This window comes from Lissotriton vulgaris, chromosome 7 (assembly GCF_964263255.1).
Source record: "Lissotriton vulgaris chromosome 7, aLisVul1.2, whole genome shotgun sequence".
NCBI classification, from domain to species: domain Eukaryota; kingdom Metazoa; phylum Chordata; class Amphibia; order Caudata; family Salamandridae; genus Lissotriton; species Lissotriton vulgaris.
Window position 1 is genome coordinate 420,264,442 of NC_141695.1, and position 25,298 is coordinate 420,289,739.

A 25,298-nucleotide genomic window follows, 5' to 3' on the forward strand; every position below is an offset into this window, starting at 1 on the left:
CTTGTTCTTTCTCAAGTGCTCTGCCCCCACTACCATGCATTTGGAAAAAATTCCTGGGTGCAGACTTCAGACCAAACGGTACTACGGTGTACTGATAGTGATTGGTGCCGACTAGGAAGCGCAGAAACTTTTGGTGTTTCCATGCAATGGGCACATGGAGGTTCACATCCTGCGGATCTATTGCGCAGAGCCAGTCTCCTCGTTGCAGCTGAGGATAAATCTGGTGCATGGACAGCATGCAAAATTTCTCCCTGCGAATCCATTTGTTTGCTTGTCGTAAATCCAGAATGGGTCTGAACTCGTTTTTGTCCTTTTTGCATATCAGAAAGAACCTTGAGTATAGCCCCTTTCCCCTTTGCGACATAGGGACGTCTTCTATCACCCTTTTTCTTAACAGGGTATCGGCTTCCGCTTGAAGTTCGCACAGCTGGTATTGCAAACGAACCGGTGGAATAGCTGGAGGAGGGCTGACAAAATGAAGACTGTATCCATTACAAACAATAGTGCCTTCGCCTTGACGTCGGGCTTTCTCTCCTCGACGTCGACCTTCGCGTCAACGTTGATGGCGAACGACGGTGTCGCCTCGACAGCGAGAGCCTGCCTCTTCGGACTCATCACGACGTCGATGGTGTGTCGATGACGGTGAAGTCCTCGACGTCGACCTCGTCTGAGGTATCGACGTCCTACCCCTTGACGTTGAACGTCGACGCCGCTTTGACCCAGAGCCCAGGGTCGACGGGGAACAGATGGTAGTCATACTTCTCGACGCCGACATCGAAGCCATTGACGACGACCGGGACCGGTGCCTTTTCTGGGCCTGTTCTTGACTGGGGAGCCCCCCCAGAGGCCGATGCATGGGCAGAGGATGATGACAGAGTCCCTTCATGCCCAGAAGTCCCACCTGGTTCTTGATGTCTCCTCTGCTCCAGGCCTTGGAGACGAATCTTCTCCCTGTCACGCAGGGTCCTCCTGGAGAAAGAGTGACAGATATCACAGGAGTCAGGAACATGGGTAGAAGGGAGACAGAGTATGCACACTCTGTGGGGGTCAGATTTAACCTTCTTCCTACCACACTCAGGGCACTTGTTGAATAAAGCTGGCATTTCGACAATATATAGGTGGCAAAACTAGTAAAAAAAAGACAGCAACTGGAAGAGGTAGATCCCAGACGCTGAGTGAAACACTCAAATATCTGGAAAAACTCCAAAAATTGAAGATATACCCATAAAGGTAGAGCTCAATGCTCCAGGGTCCTACTAGCAGGAGCCGAAAAAAAGAACTGAAAGTAAAAGGCCTTTGGCTGTGCATCCTGGGATACTGAGGGTCACTGGAGAGTTCCTTAAAGGCACGGTATCCCTTTTGCATACACATAATGGCAGCCTATGGGGCTTGTCTGTCCAACCCTTCCTCTCTATCATGACAATGGATTTTTGTGAAGGGAAGTTTCTCTAGGTGTGAAACTTTACAAAGTGTGTAAAATGTAATATTATTTGGCTATCTTTTTCACTTCATGATGAAGTGCTGGCCAATGTATCCTTGTAGTTTTAGGCTGCATTATTTGTCTTTGATTTTCTCTTAAGTGTCTATGCAGGACTGAAGAAGAAGACAACTTAAGAGACTATTTTGATTGCTCCGGGGTCCACGCACATGGGCGGGACTATTCACAAGATTATGAATATACACAGAGATCCCCTACCACAGAACTAAATTGTGGGACTCTGTAGTTTCAGAGGTGTAAACACAGTTTTATGCAGAAATAATGGTCTAGATTCATGGAACGGGCAGAAATCATACCTTAAAAAGACACTCAAAGAGTTTCCCTCCTCTTATTGCCCTACTTCTCCAATCAACTTTCTGGCTGAGACTGATAGAAAGTGTTACACAGACATTTAGATCAATTAATTAAAAATGATATATATGTTTATAAATAGGTAACAGTGAATTATAGGGATGTTTTTCACAGAGGAGTTCTGCATGACATCACACAGACAGTTAGAGCAAAGCTTGAGTTATCGATGATGTTGCTCAGAACCCAGGGGTTACAAACATCCCCATAATTCACATTTAATCATTCCATAATATATGTTATGCCTAGCCCCCAAAATCATCTGCTCTTGCTTTCAACTGCTATGCAGGGGCAGAGGAGTAAAATGACAGTCATACATAACATGGCCTCTCCTGCCCGTCCCATATATAAAAAAAAATACCTTCCCTTCCATCCTTAACCAAACTCTCATGCCTTCCCCCTGAGGCAGCTGTGCTTTCTGTTTTGAGGCAAAGCAGACAAGTAGCACTGTAGTGACAATCAATCAATCAATCAATCAATCAATCAGGGGTTTGTTAAAGCACACTACTCACCCATTTGGGTCTTAAGGCTCTTGGGGGAGGTGGGGTTCCCAGTCTTGGCTGCGAGGAAGGAGAAGGACTTTCAACCTGCTCTTTTCCTGTGGAAGCGTGGGATAGTGGCTAGGGAGAGGTTGGTTGAACCGAGGTTTCTCTTGGGGGTATGGAAGGGGAGACGGTTGTTGAGGTGTTGTGGTCCGATGTTGTGGAGGGCCTTGTACGTGAGCAGCTTGAAAGGTATCCTTTCAACGGTGAGCCAATGGAGATTGCAGAGGTGTTGGGTGATGTAGTTGTGCCTGGGAATGTCGGAGCTTAGTCTGGCTGCGGTATTCTGGACGGTCTGGAGCTTGTGGAGGACTTTTTTGTTCATCCCGGCGTAGAGGGTGTTGTCGTAGTCTGGTCTGCTTGTGATGAGGGTGTGTGTGGCTGTTTTTCTGGATTTGGTTGGGATCCATTTCAATGTTTTATGGAGTATGCAGAAGGTGTTGAAGCAGGCTGAGGAGGAGGCATTGATCTGGCGGTTCATAGTGAGCGATGAGTCCAGTATGATGCTGAGGTTATGTGCAAAGGCTATCAGGGTGGGTGGGTTTCCGAGGGCGAGGCCATCAAGTGTCGTCTCAAGCTGAGGGGGTGGAGCCGAGGATGAGAACTTTTTGTTTTCTCTGAGTTGAGTTTCAGGCAGCTGTACTTCATCCAGGTTGCAACGGCTTTCATCCCTTCTTGGAAGTTGTGCATGGTGATGTTGGGTTCCTTTGTGAAGGAGAGGATGAGCTGGATGTCATCAGCATAGTAGACGATGATGAGCCTGTGGTTTCTGACGATGGTAGCGAGGGGGGTCAAGTAGATGTGTAGGAGGGTGGGGCAGAGGGAGGACCCTTGGGGTACTCCCCATCTGGTTTCTGCCGGTTCTGAGCGGTAGGGTGGGAGTATAACTCGCTGAGTCTGACAGGCTCTCTGATAGTCCTTTGAGCCTTACCTGGAAGGCCTTCATGACATATCAACAGTGGGTAACATATAATGTCTGCACTGACTTGAAGACAACCTTGGATATGCTTAATAGGACATTGTTGTGGTATAGCTTACAACACCGGCACATTTCAATATACGTGTTAGAAACTGTTACATTTGTATAGGACACATAAATGTAAAGATGTTTGCTATGGTCCTAGTTGAGAGTGTGCTGACAGGTTTAAGATACAGCAGGGAGTAAAAGAAAGATGCAGTCTAGACCCAAAGCTGTTCCACTTACTCATAATGATGAAATGAATGAGCTACAGTCAGACTTGCCTGATGCTCCCTTGTTATCATGTGTTATCACCCATGTCTTACATTTTGCAGACGGCGCAGTTCTTTCACGCAGCAAGAATGGATAATAAAATCTCTTACATAATTTTAGCAAGTTTTCACCCAAAATTTGTAGTCAACCTGAAGAAAGCAAAAAGCGTAAAAACAACAGAGAAGAGTCATTGCCCAGACGATGTTTGATGGTTCAAAAACAGAACCGTATTTTGGAATGCTCAACTGGCCATCAGGTTCAATAATGTTGCCTCATGGCCCAATCAAATAAAACAAGAATCTCTTATTTCGAAGATAGGGGAACCACTATTTGTCCCACTTTTCAAGAGGGTCGTGGATAGAACTTTGAAGAATGTCTTAAGTATGTAAGTCTTCAGATCAGAAGTTATTGGTCAGTGCTGTTTTCAGACTTATGGATAACTCTTGGAGTAGAATAAGCTTGATTTAGGTGAGAGAAATATGCAGAATTGTCAGGCTTTGGTATTTTGACACAGTGATTGGTGAGGATCCTGAAGCTTTAGTGAGCTGAGCTGCTCTTTTACATCAATGGATTAATTCACCACACAAGCATCAAATCACCTACCTGGCACAAATGTCCCGTGGAGGCTCTCCTTGTACGCCCACCAATCTTCGTACGACTTTGCAGAACTGAACTGACCTGGGGACAGAAGAAACAAGCAAATCACTATTGTGCCTTAAATCCAGGAAGAAAATCCTTAATTATTATTTAGACAGTCAGTAAGGGCCACATCCCGCCTAAAGAAAACGCTCCTAATCTTTGCTCAGTCTTTAGCACAAACATAGGGGCATATTACCAACAACTAGCGATAATTTTTGTCTCTAACTTGTTTAGAGACAAAAATTATCGCCGCACATCGGTGATTTTTATCGCAGATAAACCTTGCTATTAGCAAGGTTTATCGCAAATGCGATAAAAAACGGCCGCAATGCATGAATATCGCTGAAAAGTCAGCGATATTCATGCATTATCGAGCAAATGCTCTTAACCATGTTATCCACCTCCCATTGGATAACATAGCTAAGAACTGCTCTGGGTAGGTGTTTGCTTTTGGAGATATTCGCGCTTAGCACGAATATCTCCAAAGTTGGTAATAGGAGATAGCGATGTAGGGACTGTTTCCAGTCGCTAACATCTTGGCGCGCCCACTTTGCATGTCATTAGTGATAAATATCACTGACATGCAAAGCGGGGCCCAAGATGGTCGCTATCTCCTATTAGCTGTCACTAACTGGTGTTAGCGACAGCTTGGTAATAGGGAGATAATTTTATCTCCGCTTTCTTGGCTTTTAAAGCCAAAAAAGCGGAGATAAACCCCCTTGATAATATGCCCCATAGTTCTAGGCCAGATGCAAAATTGCCACCATGGCGCCCATGAGATTCAACAGAACGTGTTAAACTAGCGATATGCAGTGGTTGGTTGCCATGAACTGCGAGTCTGTGCACTGCTCTATCACTCCCTGTAGTGCGATAATAAATCAGAAAACAATACTACCGGCGACACAGTGTTCCTCTGGCCAATTTAATGTGCTTTATCGCCATATGTTTATCAGGCGCTGGTCGTGCCACCTTAGCGCGCCAGGCAGCCAGTGTGTGGCCTGTTGATGCGGTACATAACTCAAGGCGACACTGCACGCTTTTATTGCCGAGCAATATTATTCAGTCGAATGCTATAAAGTTCACCGCAGAGCTCGAAAATCTATCACCGCGTTAATGTATGCATGGCACCGTGATATGATTTACCGCCATGTTTTTACGGGCAGCAGATCTGTCCCCTTCCATGCAATATGATTCCTACAGGGGTGTATTTCCCAGCGCGATGACATAATAACGCAGTTGACGGCCACGCCGCTCGCCCCGGTGCCATTTTGCAGGCTGTCAGTCTGTCATATTCGGTTTGGGGCATTGGGGGCGAGGGGGGGATTCATGGCTGTGCACTGTGATTGGCCAGGGTGTTATTCACTGCAGTGCGGAGGCGTCAAACTCACTTCACTCTTATTGTATTTGGCAAGGAGCTCTACTCCCTGTCATGCACCCGCCTGTAATAGAGAGTTATCTTCGGCTGAATCTCTGCCAGCCTAATTAAATGTATCACTATATTTTATTTTCTCTGCGGATAGTGTGCTCTTCCCAGCCCCCTCTCGGATTAATAGAAATGATAGCATTAAAAATGGTGCCCAGAGCCTTGTTCTCGTCGAGGGAAGGCAGAAATTCTTATCAGTGACGTAAAAAAAGGGTGCAGTGGACCCTAATGAAAGAAAGGAAACTGCCCCTTCCTCTGGTTCGGTAGTAAATGAACAGTTACTGAATGAGGTGAAGTGGACCCTCACTCCCTTGGGGCTATTGATAGCTTTGCACTATTGATAGCTAAGTCCCTGGCTGAAATGCATGTTTTCCCATTAACTTGAGACGTGAAGCTCACACGCACATGTGTATCAGCAAGAAACAACCTCTATGTGGTCAGGACATTCTGTCCAGAGCACTGGGAGAGAACTCTGGACCTCATTTATTAATTTTTGGCGTAGGGCTGCACCGCGAGCCTTCCAATGCTCAGCCCTACATCAAAAGAACAGGGCAGGAATGCCCTGTATCCATTAGATCTTACCCCGCACCGACGCACAAATGGCTGCCATGCGCCAATGCAGGCACCCTGGCAACATGGTATAAGGGTATCTGCGTTGAAATCAAGTTGTTTTTGTGGGGGAGGGGACACCTTCCCTCACAAAAAACACCTGAGGTACGATCTACTGTGTCCATCGTTCAAACTACATGGTGTCCGAACATGTAGGCAGGCGGTCAAACTGTGCTTCAACCCCAACAAAACAAAATTAAATTGTCGGGTCACAACATTTTTTGAACTAGTGGCGAAAAGGCAGAATAGCACGTTCCCCGTGGAATAAAAGAAAAAAAACCTGAAAATCATGGACATGGTGCCATGCAGCAACGAACCTGTAAATACAACGACGGCCATAAATTAACATTATGTAAATGTAAACAAAAATTTTATTTAATTTTTTTAGTTTAGAAACTTGTATGAAACGATTTTAAGTCAATTTTTAGCAATGCTCTAACTGTTTTGTAAAGGTTTTAATTAACCATGTACAAATAAAACTATTACTTACTTACCACCCTTAGGTGTAGGCTTTTGAAGCATTCACAGGTTTACAGCTGGTTGTAAATCTGGGACTGTGTCAAATGCCATGGGTGTTATGTGGGACACCCACTATAACGCCCATGGCACGCCTCCCCATCTCAGTGTGAGGCACTGCAGAGACTTGCGCTGCGTTGCCTTTCACCATATCGACGAGGCCATGAAAAGCCACGCAGCGTGGCTTTACTTGGCCTCATAGATATGGTTAAGCCAGAGTGACAGTTCAATGGCGCACTGGGCTTGTAAATAAGGCCCTCTGTTTTCATTTATGCAAACCAGTTTGTGTGTCCCACGCTGAGCATTAGGATGTCCGCTGGAGGTAGGAGACCCTTTGGCATGGAAAGAGACAAAGGGCCTTATTACAACATTGGTGGCCCTACAGCGTCTGCTGTGGGACCGCCAAAGCCATGCTGCCCACTAGATTAAGACTTCAGTCCTGCAGCGATCTGACAGCAGCATTCTGTTAGGCTCATAGAAGAGCCCAACATGCAGACGGCCACTGTCAGAGCTCCAACTGCACCTTCCTGTACAGTGTGCAGAAAAAAGGGGGCAAATCTAGGGGGCACTACATGTGCCCCACCCACATGCACCCCCCAGGCGTGGCAGGGGCCACTATTAGGGCCTCACCGCCACCCTTTTCATGGCGGGCTCACCGCCATGGAGAGGGAGGTGGTTTCAACTCATAATATGCTCTGGGGTGCAGCAGAGGCACAGCCAGCATATTACTATGCCTGACAGTCACCGCCATGTTGCGTGATCCTGGGTTCAGACGGATGTGACGTTTCTGTGGTGGTACAACCACCACACTCCTAATGCGGCGCATGGTGCCCAAAGTCTGGTTTGCTATGTCACAAACTGACCAGCCATTGGACACGAGCCACCGCTTTAAGCCAGCAACTATCCCAAGAGCTGAGCAAAGGGAAACACTGCCAGGGGGTAGATATTAATATTCCATACTTGCTTTTATAGTAACTGTTTAAAAGACTTTGCACCTTTAATAGAGGGCACTTAAATTCCTCAACTATAGTGCTTGATTTTTGAAGGTTGTAGAGCATTAGACAACCATATCAACACACTTAGAATATCTTGTGCACTCACAGCCCCTCTCAAAGTTTGGGCATTCTTCAAAACAAGAAACATTTATTTTGGAAAATCATAATTAGAGATGGCAGAAGTGAACCTGAAATAACTGTTGGGTCAATGCCCTTGATTCCAGTAGAACTTCGAACATGGAAGCTTTTCTGTAGCATCTTAGGGTACCAGAGCTGTCATAAAATATGTTATAGGTATATTATATGTTTTGGGATGGCACTTGTCAAAAGATGGTCTGTAGTATATGCAAATGAAGAAAACTAGTTATATTTGGTTAACAGCATGGGTTCCAAGGCTACTTCCTTGAAAAAAGAAACACATTTTTCAAGCAGTGTAACGTTGCACATTGGGGACCAGGACAGTTCTAGAGCCAGACAAGAATATGCAGATGTCTAGGCTGCTACTAACAGGGGATCTGCAGATTACCCATCCAGCTTTCAGACTTTGCTACTGTGCTGGAATTGAAAATGTCACTTCTCCTAGAGGGGCAAAACTTCATGCAGTGATCCTTATTGCAGTGATCAATTCCAGTTTTGTGGAAGAGGTGTGGCGCAGCGGTCAGGGCAGCTCGCGGTTCGATCACCGGTGGCAGGTAAGCCCAGGATCATGTGACTTTGGGCAATAGCTCACTTAATCTTCCCGACTGCCTCCAATGCCTTGACACCCTCGGGTATTTGTTTGCGCTTTACAAATACTGTTATTATTGTTATTATTATTGTTACTGACATTGCAATAACATTGTGACATTCAGCATTGCATAAATGTTTCATGGGGCAAAGCTAACAACCTGAAGAAGTCATACTAAAAGCCCAGCTTGGAGTGACCATTTTTTATTACAATTGCCTCAGACTTAATCTTTTTTATGGGTATTTACTAAAGTTTTGCAAAGATGCTCAAATTATGTAAAGTTAAGCAAAGCAACTCATCAATTAAAATTCCGTTATAAAAGTCTGCTGCCATAGAACACCACACAAGCAGCAGTGCAGCCCTTAGCAATCAATACCCCTGCACCAAAAACCCATTTATTAAGACAGGTAAATGCATGATACTCATCTTTTAGAGGGTCTTATTTTTTATTCCTGGTGAAGAAAATGAAAGACCTCAGGAACAGAAGATCACCCCTAATTTTTCTTAGAGCTCAGTTTCATATTTTGCTTAGCACATTCTATCAGTTCACTCAATGTGGGGTGGTAGGAGTTTGTTTTTGAACAAATTATGCAGTGCTGTTTCATAATTGCTCCATATGCCTGTCTCAAAAGCGGAAACATTACCAGAAACTGGTATCTTAGGTTATCAGCGAGATCAAACCATAAACTTTAGTGTTTAATTGGTAATCCAGAAGTCACTGTGGGAATGATACTGCTATCCATCCAAAGAGCCCAAATGACTTCGTTACATTGTTGACAGTGTGAGATTTGTAACACTGCTTAAGCAGGTATGAATAGCACGGTCTCATGGGCATTGTGTCTTCCTCCTAGGATGTAGCAAGATTGAGAGGTACACTGAGTGTCAGATGCTATCCCGTGGCTTATAACACTTCAAGACAGTGTGTCAGGGAAACACTGCTTTATTTGAGCAGGTGCTTTCAGGTGCTCAGCACCTGCACTTCTTTTACAGGGCTGAGGCTAACATTTCTAAACCTGAAGGTGGTGGTCTCAATATTAATTGTTCAATTCAAAATAAAAATAACATACATTGCATGGTGAGTGGCTGGTAAATGGCCAAATGCAAAAGCAACAGTTGATGGACAGAATGCAGAACAATGTCATACACTCACCCCAGTACAGGGATCTGGGCCTAAATCCATCGTTTTTTTGCACTCCACACCACCCCAGTTCAGACATGGCAATATGCAATTCTGTCTGACCCTGTGCCTCATGGGAACAGTCCAGCCCGAACTGCCTAGCCATGTCTTTCCTGGACCGGAATCAAGCATCCTAGGACCGGTTTCTGGCTATCAGCCGTCTTCAGCCAGGATAGCTTGACTCCAGTGGTGTGGAGAGCATGGGACTCACGTCTGAGCCCAGATCTCTGTACTGGGGTGAATGTATGACATTGTTCTGCATTCTGTCCATCAATTGTTGTTTTTGCATTGGTAAATGCTCATAGGCAGGCCGGCATATGCCTGTCCAGCCAGGCATGATTGTGTATCACCACGTTAGTGATGATGTCATCATGCTGATCACAAATCCAAGAAGACATCTACAAACTATGGCTTGCATTCTATTCCCCTAGTCTGCTGTACCCTGACACTGCCTGAGCCTAAACCTCCCATTGGATAATTGTAGCTGGGGGCTGGCACATGACGGAGTTGAGGCAAGGAAGCTGCAAGAGCGCATTTGGAACTTGAGACTGAGGGCTCTTGTGGAAGAGTAAATGAAAGTAAGTGTGGTCTTTCCACTTATTGTGTAGCCAAAGTATCATATCCGGCAGCCCAGCTTTGCTGCTATCCTCAATGTGCTTGATGCGGCTGTGGCCCAACACAACCTTTGTGCGCCATGGCGTCACCAGTAGAAGCTGTGCGCTGTACCTCAGAATGGTAATTGCTGAGCGTGAGTGAGTCCAGTGGGCACCACAGCCATACATACCGGCATTGGCAGCATTTCTGCTGGGACAATGCTTGTGCTGTAGCAGGCAGGATCACAGCAAGCTGAGCAGTGGATGGGATGCCAATGCCATCATTTTCCCTTGACCTACTAATTACAGGCAGCACTAGCTGTGACATGACCTGCTGTGCTCAAGCAGCCGACTGTTCCGCAATAAACCCAGTCATACCACACTGATTAATATATGCAAAAAAGCATTTTCATTTGGTGTACATTTTGTTTTTGCACTTGGTGTAGGTAAGAAAGTAAAACACGTCATCATTCGCTTCTTTAGGAATGACAACAGGAAAACTCAGAGTTCAAAATAGCAGGGACATGTACAGGCTGACAACAGGGGTCACAGGCAGCAGCAGTGTTAGAGATGAGAGACAGCAAGAGTAAAGAGGAGAAGTGAGCGTTGGCCTCCTTGGTAATATTTTCAGCACCTGCACTTTTTTTTTACAAATTAAGCACTGCAGGGAGATAGTTTAAACCCTACCCATTCCCTCCCTGTACATTGTTATTCAGTGCATGGAAACGCACTAAGGGACTCCTTTTGATCCTAAAATACACGGCCTTTCTTTCCCTATTAGTTTCGTCTTGAATTTGCTGGCTTCTACCACTAATATCTCCTGTCGGTATTTATTTCTGGAGTAGGGGAGCAGACATTTTACAAAGGTTTTCTGCCTTGGTCCTCTTTCCTCCTAGGAGCTTCCACCATTTCAGAGTGTCCTGCACCTCCCTTGTGATTAAATTATACATTACCTCTCACAACATTCTAACTGCACCTGACAACTTTCTTTAATGGGCATCCGCCAGCAGAAGAAATGTTTTCTGCTGAAATGGTCCAGGAAAAGCTGCATGTAACCTCATCCCTCATTTTCCAATCATTGTGAGCGATAGCATGAATTTTCCGGAGAGCAATCAGACCTCTGACATGCACAGCACTGTGTCAATTTCCTTTATAGATCTTCTTCAATATAAACACGCAGAAGAAATCTATGAAATATTGCCTTGTTGCGCTATTTGTCTATGATGCTTTGCATTTGACTCTTAAATTATCTCAGCCAATGCTTAAGGTTAGAGATGTTACTTTGATGAACTGAGGCCAATAGGGCATTTTTTAGACCACATCTAGGCATGACAGATACCATGTCCAACTTATTGCAAGTGCCACAGGATGCAAAGCACTTGCAATAAGGCGGACGGGATATCTGTCACTTTTGTGACAGAGGAATCCGTCCGCCAAACTCTTAATCAGGCCCTTATTGCTTCACTGGCCACTCCAAACCCTTCTTAAGTAGGCCATGTATCACAGATGCTGCAGACGCTCAACAATGATTCTTCCCTCCTTATACAGGTGTGCCGGGAAGCCCAAGGTGAAACTAGACATGTGCTGGGGGACATAGACGTAGAAGCCTAAGACGGTTAGATGGCCCAAGGAATGGGATCATATGCCACCTACCAAACTTAGCAGCAAACCCAACATCACCCCTGCACAGCCCTTAAAGCGATAGAGCCGCAGATGGGAACTCTGTAACTTATCCAATTCACACTCAATTAAACACTCCTCAATGGATCTAGTATCACAAGTTCGAGCACTGCTGAGTCTCATGGCCACTCTCATTCACCAGGTGGGTTCCTGGTGCCCTAGATGCCCCCTACGAGGATACTCCCCACATGCTTCTTCCTGCTGTGTTGCCAGCAGAAGTTTGGTAATTCTTGTTTTTAGACGATGGGGACGTCCTCGACATAATTGAGATGCTGAAGTGGGGGGGGGACTGTTTCTGTTTACTGTTATCAATCATGCTCTCATATTGACTATTACAGTATGTATTATCTCATGTTGCCAAAGATGCAGTGCAAAACAACTAATCTATATTACACAACGCTATGACCCACCCACCCAGGCACACATCCTTTGCCACGTGGAACGTACTGAGCCTCAACAATCTCCGAAAAATGCATAAAAGGCTTGTGCATCTGGATCGCCAGCACATACAGATTGCACTACTCCAATAAACTCACTTCACACAACACACAGAAAATACAATGGGAACCCGTTGGGTGACAATCTGCCTGGCCTCTTCCTACTCCTGAGAGGTACTGATACTGATGACCCGGATCTGGTGGCTCAGTGGATTAACACCTCCACTGCAATGGCCTGTGTTCGCCCTCATGGTCACAGGTTCAAATCCTGGTGAGTCCACTCAGCCTTTCATCCATCTGAGGTTAATAAAATGAATACCATTGAGTTGGCTAACAAGAAACATCTATTACTCAGTGCCAAGATACCTACGGGTGAACTTCCGCTTTACAAATACACGTTATGTTATAAAGAACAGCCTTCCATTCCATGTAACTCACAGTGAGACATATGACCAAGGTAGATACTCTATACTCTAGGACAACCTATGTGGCACACTGGTGTCCCTAGTTATTAAATATGGCTCAAATACTGATGGCCTGGCCTCTTACTCACAGATATGGAATAGACTACATTCCCAGCCCCCTGCAGTTGTTCTGTGGGTAAGAGACCTTGATCCGCAGCGGGATCGGCCGGCCAGGGTAGATAGGCATGACAGACACTCTGATAAGGCCCTGCAAGAAGGAATGGAGGAATTTGGACTGGTTGACATGTAGCGACTGAGTTATCTCGATCGCCTGAAGGGCACTTTTACCTCTCCGCTCCATAATTCATGGTCTAGATTAGACTACTGGCTGACGACCCAGGAGGTAAGCAAATGGACGGTCCTGACTCACCACCTTGCATGTACACTATCGGACAATGCCCCCATGAAATTAGTGCTGTTGATTCCCACGCATACTCCAGCACAATTCACATGGAAATTTCAGGCGGACAGCCATCATAGAATATTTTGAAAATAATGAGGGGTCAGTGAAAGGGAAGGACACCTTTTGGGAGGCCTTTAAGGTGATGATTCAAGGGATAAGCATAAGCACGCAAGCTGGGGTACTACATGAGATACGCAAGCAATTGCACAAAATAGAAAACACACTAAAGATGCGCGGACGTGACTATGAGAGGACTACCAAATGCAACAGACTTGCAACCATTAGAGAGCAAATGACGAACTACAACACAGTGGAAGAAAACAAGCTATGCTACCTCTCCAACGCCATGTGGCACGAACATATGGAGAGAGCGCCCGCCAGGGTGAAGTCCGGCCACTAGGCTGAAATCCACCTGGACACACAGTCATAATTTTAATATCACAGACTCAATGAGGATTCACAGGTTTTGACACCCACAATTCTGTCAGCCTTTCCAAACTTATGCACATTTATACGCTGCTCTAGACTCCTGCCCATCGGCTGAAATTGACAACTACCTAGATGATATAACCCTTGTGTGGCTCTTTTTGGAGCAGCGACAATACCTGGTGCAACTTCTCTCGGAGGAGGAAGTTAAAGAAGTTATATGATCGCTCCCTAATGGGAATGTCCCAGGACCAGACTGTCTCACAGGAGTATTCTACAAAAAGTACATTGACCTCTTAGCACCACACCCTCATGCCCTGTATGAAGATGCTTATGCTTCTCATTTACAACCCCTGATGGCCAGCCTGGTCTTACCAGATCAATTGGCTTCATCCCAAATAGTTCTGCAACACCTAACTTACGCAAAATCTTTGCACTACAACACTGACGTGACCCAACTCTAGAAGCTGTGATGGTGCTATTAGATGCCACTAAGGCCTTCTATTCAATAACATGGACATACATGTTTACCATCCTGTGTTGCATGGGTATATTGGATGTTTACCTGAGATGGATGCACTTGTTGCATATTAAGACGGTCTCCCAGGAGCGCATACATTTGCATAAATAGAATGAACTACCAATCCACAGGGGCATGCGACAAGGATGCCCTTTATAACCACTGTTGTTCACCCTGGCGCTGAATCTCCTGGCTTACGTACTTTGCCAGAGGTATGCAGACTGTCCACTACGTTTCCTACATAGGCCCATTGGAGTGTCTCTGTAGGCAGACGATATGGTGCTATATGTCAGTGCTCCCAAAGTGCACCCAGCACAGATACTCCTGTAATTCATTCGATTCAAATGGCATTCCAGCCTCAGCATAAACTGGGCAAAATATGTGGTACCCCTGACCCAAAGCACACTACCGCACTCCTTAGAATTCCCGCTGCAGTGGGGCACAAAACAAATTAATTATAGGCAGGACATAAGACAAGAGCCTTTGGGATTATATTTGAGTGTCCGCCAGATGAATTTGAAAATTACGGACTGGTTATCTGTACCTGTATTGTCTATGCCATTTTATATGTATTGCACTTTGAATTTTGTTTTGCATTTTGCGATGTTACAGCACTACATATTATTTTGAATGTGTAAATTTGTCTTTGAAAAACATGTGTGGCCCGACAAGAGACATGAGAACAATGGTTTAATCTTGTTTAAAAAGAAGTAAAATAAAAAACACATGGGCTTTGGATCAAAGCACTGAAGTCTTACATGAGTAATTAAAAAATTACCTATCTGGACAAAGTGTTTGTTAGTAAAATTTAAGACTGGTCCAGTCCAGATAGTGTACAGACTCAAGCCTTCTTTGTTCATAAAGTCTAAAGATATCTGGAGCACACTTACAATATAGCTAATACCCACCTCCTCGCCAAAACTGTGATAAACTGCATTGTGAGTGTGGTGCTGACCGGAAGGTAACGGGTGGGACAATATAAGACAAATGTATGGATATAATACTAGATTACACTAACTCTTTCCCAGATCCGAGCATACCCTACATAATTACATGGATTGTGGCTTCACTATGCCCATTTGAAATATCTGCTTTATTAGTACGTCGCCAGAAGAGTGGCCACCTTTTGTAACACCAAACTGATATTGCTCTTTAGTTCATATAAGAGAGGAAAGTTTTTGACCGTTGTTGGTCTCTACACTGACGTATCACACTATTTTTGCCCTGAAGAAGTCCAATGTTTCACTGGACAAAACGCGTTGGCTGGTGTTTTTAAGAATATCAAATAAGACAACAAAAAAGGAAGAAACGCAATTGGATCATGCCATGATATGTGATTCCTAATTTATGAAATATTTAATTGTAACACAGCATCTTTTGTGTTCCATGTGGTGCAGCTTTGTTCTTTGCTTTGGTACACAGACAAAATATCGATTTTTAAATATCGATATACAAAAATATCGAAGTTTAAATATCGATGGGACAAAATATCGAAGGTAAGTAATATCGACAGTCTTAATATCGATATTGGTATGATATCAGTAATATCGAAGTTGTAAATATTGATGTCAATAATATCGAAATTAATAACTTTGATGTTACTAATATCAATTTTTAAATAAATTTAGTGTATATTATATTGTATTTATTATGTTTTAGTATTTATTTTTAATGTAATTTAATTAAATATTGTCTTTTACTACTGTAGCGGGTTGTGGGTTTATAGGGGAATAGGGTGGGAAGTAATTTAATTATGTTAAATTAATTATTAATTATTAGGAATTATTAATTAATTAATTGAGAAATAATTTTTATTTATTTTTAATTAATTGATTAATTGATAAATATGTTCTGTAGCGGGTTATGGGTTTATAGGGGAATAGGGTGGGAAGTAATTTAATAATAATTAATTAATTGATATATGTTTGTACATATTTCAATTAATAATTAATTGGTAATTAATTTCTATTAATTAGTTAATTAATTAATATAATTTTTGACATATTTATAATTATCAATTAGTTGGTAATTAATTAATATTAATTATTTAATTACATTAATTATAGTAATGTTTTTTATATATAATTTATTGTTATTCTTAATTAATTAATTGGGGAAAATAATATTAATTATTTAATTAAATTAATTACAGCAAATGTGCTAATATATTTACTTTATTGTTATTGTTAATTAATAATTAATTGGTAATTAAATAATATTAATTAATTTTGGGTAAAGGAGTATTTATAGGGTTCAGGGTCAGTTTTCAGTTTTTGGGTAAAGGGGTATTTTAAGGGTTCTGGGTCAGTTTTCAGTTTTTGGGTAAAGGGGTATTTTTAGGGTTCAGGGTCAGTTTTCAGTTCATGGGTAAAGGGGTATTTTTAGGGTTCAGGGTCAGTTTTCAGTTTTTGGGTAAAGGGGTATTTTTAGGGTTCAGGGTCAGTTTTCAGTTTTTGGGTAAAGTGGTATTTTTAGGGTTCTGGGTCAGTTTTCAGTTTTTGGGTAAAGGGGTATTTTTAGGGTTCTGGGTCAGTTTTCAGTTCATGGGTAAAGGGGTATTTTTAGGGTTCAGGGTCAGTTTTCAGTTTTTGGGTAAAGGGGTATTTTTAGGGTTTAGGGTCAGTTTTCAGTTTTTGGGTAAAGGGGTATTTTTAGGGTTCGGGTCAGTTTTCAGTTTTTGGGTAAAGGGGTATTTTTAGGTTTCAGGGTCAGTTTTGGGTTTTTGGGGTACAGGGATATTTTTAGGGTTCAGGGTCAGTTTTGGGCTTTTGGGGTACAGGCGTACAGGGTAAAAACAAAACAAATTACATTAAATCAAATAAATTACATGAAAATATTTAAAATTACTTTAAATTATTAAGTGTTTTATTTATTTTAAAGGTATATGTATTAGTTTTAATTTTGTTTTAATATTTTTATTTAATAGTTGTAAAATTATATGTATTTTAAATTTATTTTTACATTATTATTAATACATTTAAAAAAACGATATTTTTGATTCCGATATTTTTGTACTTCGATATTATTTTTTCAATATTTTTGTACTTACCTTAATGAAGATAGGATTCCGATATTTTTGCTGTCGATATTTTTGCTCCGATATTTTTGCATATCGATATTCTGTCTGTCGATATTATGTCAGACATTCCTTTGCTTTGGTATTGTAAGACTGTGCCTGCAGCAGCATCGAACACCCCTGGTTACAACTCTTTTGGGCCACTGCCAGTTTTCCTACCGTCATCTGAAGATCCACTTGTCCTTAACAGAGAACTGGACAAGGCAACACTTCATGACGATGTGGAACTTTCTATCAAATACAAAATCCACTCCATGATAGTTCCTCAACTAAAAAACACCAGCTTGAACCTCAGAACACGCCTGTCTGAACATCTATGTATTTTTTTGTAGGGATTTGTAAAGCCATTCATGGCTTTTTTTTAAGGTCTACTTTGCATATTATAATGATTAACGATCCTGAGATGCACTGAGTTAGCCAAGGGTAAAATGTTGAGAGCTGATGAAGCTCATGGCTTTCTGAAGAGTCTTGCAGTGAAAGACTTGACCCTTCTATTAAGATCCAGTGGAACTCTCTGAAGAGGCAGATCAAGTCTGTCATTTTTCCTTTCTGATTTCTTGTCTGCTGAATAAAGATGATGAGTGACAGCCCAAACATCCAATGAGTGGACTCGATGACATTGGTGAAATTGACAGGTCTTATCCTCCCACTGATATGAAGAGTTGGGCAAAAAGTGACATGGGATGGATCTACTCGGGTGCTTATAAACAGATTAGCTTTGGGACTTCAGGGTCCGTCCTTATACATGTGTACTAACAAGGGTGTAAGGATAACGGGACTAGGCCATCTCTTGCCGCTGGAACTGCTTCTGGGATTAGAATTTTCATGAAATGTTTTCCCTCTCTACAGGAAGCACGGGATGAGATAGGGGGTGAAAGCGAACGCAGTCCTTGTATATAATGTAACACGCAAGCATAGTTAACCTGTTCAACTATTTTCACATGCTTTTTCTGAATTGTGTCCCTCCATGGACGGACTTTGCATTGCCCTTTGAAGTTAGCCACGTTATTCAAGGAGTCACAGGCATTTTTTTCACGTAGGAGATAAGCCAACCCAGATCGCAGCAGCCCGCCCTAACTCCTCCTTAGCTTCTTGTGCACCAGCATGGCTTGTAAGGGCACTAATATTCCAGGAACATGCAATGGAAACTCAGAACAGGACCTCCCACTTCATGTTTTCCTAGTCCTGCGTGGGTTCCCTACTGAAGGTGTGGATTCAGAATAAATACCAGATGGGGTAAGTGCCCAGGTGTATTTTTGTGTTAGAACACCAGCAATGTGAGGGAATGAACCTCACATCTCCCTGTGCCATGGAGATGTGCCCTTTGGGCTGGACCGGACCTGCCAGTCAAAATAAGTGCAACCTGATTAATTCAGGTAATAGGATGAGGTATGGAACACTGTGGGCAGTTGTCCGGTATTGGGCCAGACATATTTGACTGCCTCTATTAAATGCCTGATTGGTTCCTACTCACAGCTCAGGAGACAGTTAAACACCTCACTTCCACACTGGGTGCAGCAGGTAATAATTCCTACTTGCTATGTGTATGTAAGTAGATGGGTTGAGCACAATATTTAAGAAAAGCTGAAATGTTCTATTATTTAATATTTTGCTTACTACATGATTTTCTTGAATTATTGTGTGCATATAAGCATTCAGTATTTATACACTGTTGAGCTTATTTTAGTGCTTCTAATTTCATTTTGTCACGCAAGAGAACTGGAAGAAGACAGAATAGTATACCCAGATCACACAATTTGGTCAAGTAGGGGAGAAGGGATTGCATTCAAGGTCGTCGGGCTCCATAGCTGACAAATGAACCACTGGACCGCACATTTCTCTTTCATTCATGTGGGCTGAAAGCACTCTATGGCCGTAGCCCAGACCCAGTGAACGGTAATGTGTCTCCATGAGGGCTTCACACTTTTCCCGAAGGCTGCGACCTAATTTCAACCAGGTCTTTGCTTGATGTTCATCAGTCACATCAAATCGTTGAAAGGAAGGGGCGGGCTTAATGCCGAGAAGATAACTCAATCTGTGTGATTGAGTTTCCCACACTGCTTCACTAATGGAACACAGACCTGTGGCCAGAAGCAACTGGATCCTCGTGTGTCTGCCTGACTTCCTGCATCACTCTGGGGTGGTCATTCACATGGACCACATTTCCATCCACCGTGCCCTGTGTTAACTCCTTCATTCCTGCAGAGAACATGTGAAGGGCTATTGGTGGCAGGCAATTCAACAGAAGGGTCGGAAAGAAATCTCAATATGTTTCAGCTGTCAATTCAGTGCTTAATTTGTAAAATATTAAGTGCCAGGGCTCTGACCAGGAGGCCACAGTAGCTTGTACCACCCATTACCCCTGTCATTGCTGCCAAAACAACTACTAACCATCTCTCTCACCTGCAAGTGCAACAGCTCAGATTATTCCAGGTCCCCAAAGCTAAAGGAGTGGCTGGGGAGGCAGGTATTAGTATTTTGTGATGTATATTGTGTTCATAAATAACATTTCTGCTCATCTCTAAATTAGATGAGAAGCGCCACCATGTGGTGGACTGTTCCAAGTATGGTGTTGACAATTAGGTACTGGTGCCAAGCACTAGAAACCAATTAGGTGCTGGTGCTGAGCACCAGAAAGAACTGGCTCAAATTAAGCACAGGCTGTCATGTAGTGCTTCATATTGTCTGGAATGCGGCATCTCAGACCTACAAATTGCAAGGTCATCTACTGCCCCTCAGAGCACAATATGTGGTATTATATATGGATTCATCAACAACTGGGCCCGGTGTGCACCCTGAATATAGGATGCATAATATCGGTGATACCAAATATCAAGGACAAAATATTGGGAAAAAATATCGGCAAGTAATTCTAGGTTTTCTATGCCTAATTCCACGTATATGTACCTATAGCGTTCAAAGTATGCAGATGTGGAGTTAGGAATAGTAAATCTATACTTCCCTATATGCACTAACTTTTCAATATTATGACCCTCGATATTCTGTCCTCGAAATTCCTGTACCACAATATTGTTAGTGTCAGTATGCAGTAGTACAAGCCCTGGGCCCATCTTCAGGTTTAAACTTAGCTCAGCCAGGGAAGAGAACATTTGTAACATCGTCTTTCATGGTAGCAGGATGAGCTCATGGTTTCTTCTGGTTGTGGTGGAACAGAGGACGGGACCACAACAACACAACCGACTGAGCTGCAGCCCATCTGCTGAGTCTTCCTGGTCAAGCCATTTTTTTGCTGTACTATTTCAAATACCAGGGCCCAAAAATGTCAATCTTGTCCCCCATCCTTCCACTCCAGGATTTGCAAATGTGAAGGATTTTGGAAGCCAATTTGTAGCCCCTTGAAAATAAGATGTTTTTCCTGCATTGTTCCAAAGGAGTCAACCTTGAAGTCAGGTTGCTCCAAACAAAATTAGGAGTTCAAGTTTGGAAACATAGATGGAACTAGAAGGATGTTCCTAAGATGATGTGAAGCCCAGTAGATAAAAGGTCGTCCCACCTAAAGCCAGCCCCATGAACTGTTTAGATGTTTATCTGGGATGTCAGGACCTATTTGGCAGCAGAACTACTTTCATCCCAGGATCCCAAAAGACTGACATTGAGGCTTTTATATGGCTTCAATGCATAGCTATCCCTCAGGTTTACCTGAGCATCAACACAAAAACACTTACCTTTTAAAAATAATAGTAGCATGGCTAATGTATACAGTGTCAGGGAGGGTGCACATTTCAGGTTTGCTTTTCACTGTAACTTAGGGGCTCATTATGAAGGCTATTCAGAAAAAAGGGGGTGGTGATGGACAGAGTATCTGAATTAAACAGAACACTCGTACCCAGTCAACAGATCAGGGCTTGATCCATCACTGTTTTTTAGCTCACTGCACCATCCCAGCTCAGAACCTGGCTACATGCAAATTAGTCTGTCCCTGGCCCAGTGCATCATGGGAACAGGGCAGACCGCACTACCAAGCCAATTCTTTTACTGGAAAGGAAACAAGCTTCCGGGGACCGGTTTCTGGCATTACAGCCGTCTTCGGCCCGGCTTGCTTGAATCCTGATGGTGCAGTGAGCAAGGGACTCACATCTGAGCATACCCTTCCACGCTTGTGGTGGACAAAACGATTCAGAAAAAGGGGGTGGTGATGGACAGAGTATCTGAATTAAACAGAACACTTGTACCAAGTCAACAGATCAGGGCTTGATCCATCACCGTTTTTTAGCTCACTGCACCATCCCAGCCCAGAACCTGGCTACATGCAAATTAGTCTGTCCCTGGCCCAGTGCATCATGGGAACAGGGCAGACCAAACTACCAAGCCAATTCTTTTACTGAAAAGGAAACAAGCTTCCGGGGACCGGTTTCTGGCATTACAGCCGTCTTCGGCCCGGCTTGCTTGAATCCTGATGGTGCATTGAGCAAAGGACTCACATCTGAGCATACCCTTCCACGCTTGTGGTGGACAAAATGATTCAGTAAAAGGGGGTGGTGATGGACAGAGTATCTGAATTAAACAGAACACTCGTACCCAGTCAACAGATCAGGGCTTGATCCATCACCGTTTTTTAGCTCACTGCACCATCCCAGCTCAGAACCTGGCTACATGCAAATTAGTCTGTCCCTGGCCCAGTGCATCATGGGAACAGGGCTGACCAAACTACCAAGCTAAATCTTTTACTGGAAAGGAAACAAGCTTCCGGGGACCGGTTTCTGGCATTACAGCCGTCTTCGGCCCGGCTTGCTTGAATCCTGATGGTGCAGTGAGCAAAGGACTCATTATGAAGGTGGCAGATATCAGTCCGCCCACCATCATACCGGTGATGGGACCGCCTGCCAGACGTTTGGTGATCCCACCAGTGCAATAAGGATGCACCCGCTGGCAGGCACATCCTGGCCTTTTACCATTGCAGACGGTGCTGCTTGCTGCAGCACCGTCCACAATGGTAAAAGAGCATGCACAGCATTTTTCTGCCTGCCACTTGGTGCATGGAACTGCAGGGGGGTACCCCTGAGTGCACCCCACAACCCCCCCACAGGGGGGCTTGCAACGAGCCCCCAAAGCAAATCCCCGCCATGGAAAGGCCTGTCTATTCCCACAGCCTAACATGGTGGACAGGGCTTGCTAGGCACCGCCACCATATTAGTGGCCCTGCTCCGCCCGGCAGGCAATCGTAACATTTGCCACCGGCGGAAAAGCGGTGGACGGACTTTTTGTCCGCCGCGATACCCACCGCGATCATAATATGGCAGTGGGTAAATCTCGTTACGATGGCGGAACAATCGCCACCGCCGGGCCGCCGGTGGCGATCATTCTGCCATCGTAATGAGGCCCGTGGTTTCCTTTAAATTGATTTCACTTTGAACCATTTCAAGTTGAATAATATTTTTTTTAAATGGTAAAATGGTGTATGCGATTTACAAGCGATAAAAATTACATTTGAATTTTCTTTGTGCATTCCTTTTATATTGTATTTTTCTTTATTTAGAGCGCTGAAGCAGTCAAAACGCTGCTTCAGAGTGCTTATATTAGCATAATATGACAACACATCTTATATATCATTTCACAGGTGTGATTTTACTGTATCCCTAAGATGAACTGAGTATAAACTGAATAGATAAAAGTGCGCTGCAACCACTTAATTCATTAATTGCTGTGGTTGACAATGGGGTGACGCTTGTCATGTCTGCTGAGATAAGTTTGCTTGTAGAGATCTATTAAATGTGTATGTACTTTGCAAAATATATTACTGCTCATGGTCCTAGTTAAGGATGCAATATATGTGTTAAATAAATAAATTGTTAATATGCTTGTTTTGGTGTGTTTGTGGAGGAGCATCGCCCGACTGCTTCAACTGCAAGCTGAATACAAAACATAAAATAATCATAACGGAATGTTGTTATCTTTTTCTTTTTTGTATTCAGCTGCAGTCGTAGTCAAAAAGAACAATTGTTGGACAGAATCCTGCACAATGTCAAACATTCACCCCAGTACTGAGATCTGGCCCGAAATCCATCGTTTTTTTGGCCCCCCATGCCATTCCTGTTCAGACCCAGCCATATGCAAATCCGTCTTGAACCTGCACCCAATGGGAACAGTCCAGCCGAACTGCCAGGCAGTTGAGGTCAGGTGGGTGGAGCTAGGCCCCCCGCATCACAGGGGGAGGAGTGGGAGGCAGCACCTTAGGGGCGCTTGATGTTTTAGCCGGCCGTCTCGGCCTGACCAAAGCGTCATAGGCACACTGCATGTTCTCCACCCAGGCTGTATTACAGCCTGGTTGGAGAACATTTACAGCCTGACCACACAAAAAAGATAAGGGGTAGGCGGAAATAACGTCCCATTTCGACCTCCTGCAACAACTTTGAACAAACAAATAGAAGGGGTTCTTTGTATTAATGATCGCTGTGATCTAAGGTTGGGGGCGAAACACTCAAGAGGTTTAAAACTGCCCTCACACACAGAAACCTGTGTCATGCTTCATCATAGGGCTGCTAACACACCTCCAACAGAGGTTATAAGAGTTTTAGAAAGTCAACTATATTTAAACTCTGCACATTATCCACCTCACTTTTAGTCTGAAAGTTGTGTATTCAAATGTATTGACAATAAGTGCACACACAATAATGAACCATTCAGATCTTGATTCTGTGTGTGTGTGTGGGACACCACTTCCTGGTGGGGGGTTGCTCATAATAGAGGAGTTGTGGAGGGAATAGTCTCATATTTGGGATGTAGACTGCACACAGAGCACCTCTTAAGTCACATTGAGGTGGGGGCTGTATTGTGAAAGGGATTACACCCACCCCCATGCCACTGTTCTGCCAAGAGGAATATTTAACACGCTCACATTATTCATGGCAATGCACCTCCACCCACTATGATCGTGGGCCCTAGGGCGCCTGAGGAAGAGGTGTCATGCCTCACTGGTCCAGGATGCAGTGGTGCCCTGGCAGGGGTGAATACCTAAGCGCTAGAACATCCCAGGGAGAAATAGGGACTCCTCTCTAGAGGTTAGGATTGGAGCTGTAATTTCAATTTTTGTGCCATAAAATTTGCAAAGCTATGCTGCAATATCCTGGGGGTCTGTTTTAATTGGAACAAAACAAGACCCTTTCCTTGGTGCAAATGAGAAATATTAGCTGAAACCTGATTCCCCGCCATATAGTGTTACCAGTAACATTGCATGTCTTTGCATATTTAGTGGACATTTCAACAGAAAATGTGACTTCTGCAAATGGCATTGTGCTTTCTCACCAGTGATCCAAAATGCACCCCCGGCTACCAATTCACACCCTTACCACGCTCCTGCCGAGTGCTCGTTGGCAGATTTACTATCCCTGTGACTTCAGTGATTTAGCATTGATGGCAGCACCCCCACTCTGAAATGTGTTCCAGCTGAGGGCAGTTCCCCCAACAGGAAGAAGACACCTGTCAACTCTGTGTGGAACCACCTCAGTCTGGCATGGCAGCGCGCGCCGACTGCGAGAGTGCAAGCCTCGATTTAGAAAACTCCTAAATAAATAAACACGTTATTTGCAGCGCTGCAAGACAGCGACAGCAACTGCCATCTGAAAAAAATAACGTATCATTGTGATTACCGAGTGACAGGGTCAGCGTGCCCCGCATTAGAGAACCGGACTCTGGAAGCGCGCGGAGATATAACTGCACGTTAAAACCCTTTTCTATTTTGGAGACAGATATATGTTACAGTGTCGGTTTATCATCTCCTGGTTTGTCACAGCAGTTTAATGCAATATACGTCCAAAGTGCACTCAGCGCCTCGCTGCTGCTCAATAAATGGCGCACGTGTCAGACGGAATACACATTTCTCTGACGAGTTCTTGCTGTTTAATCGCGGATATCCAAGACGAGCTTTTAACATGTCAAACATAACAAAACACCGCGCCCGCGACTTCTGTATCATAATTTACATGTTATCCTTTGCGATGATAAATTGAAGGCAGGGGGGCGGAGGGGGGAGTCGA

At 43.8% G+C, this 25,298-nt stretch overlaps 1 protein-coding gene across 1 annotated transcript in view; it reads right to left on the reverse strand.

Moving 5' to 3' along the window:
* Positions 1–25,298, reverse strand: part of CA11 (carbonic anhydrase 11 (inactive)) — a 768,903-nt gene that overhangs the window by 494,627 nt on the left and 248,978 nt on the right. Inside the window, exon 2 of the mRNA XM_086928698.1 lies at positions 4,223–4,297. Within this exon, the coding sequence (XP_086784824.1) occupies positions 4,223–4,297 (75 nt within the window). The remainder of the gene's footprint in view (positions 1–4,222; positions 4,298–25,298) is intronic.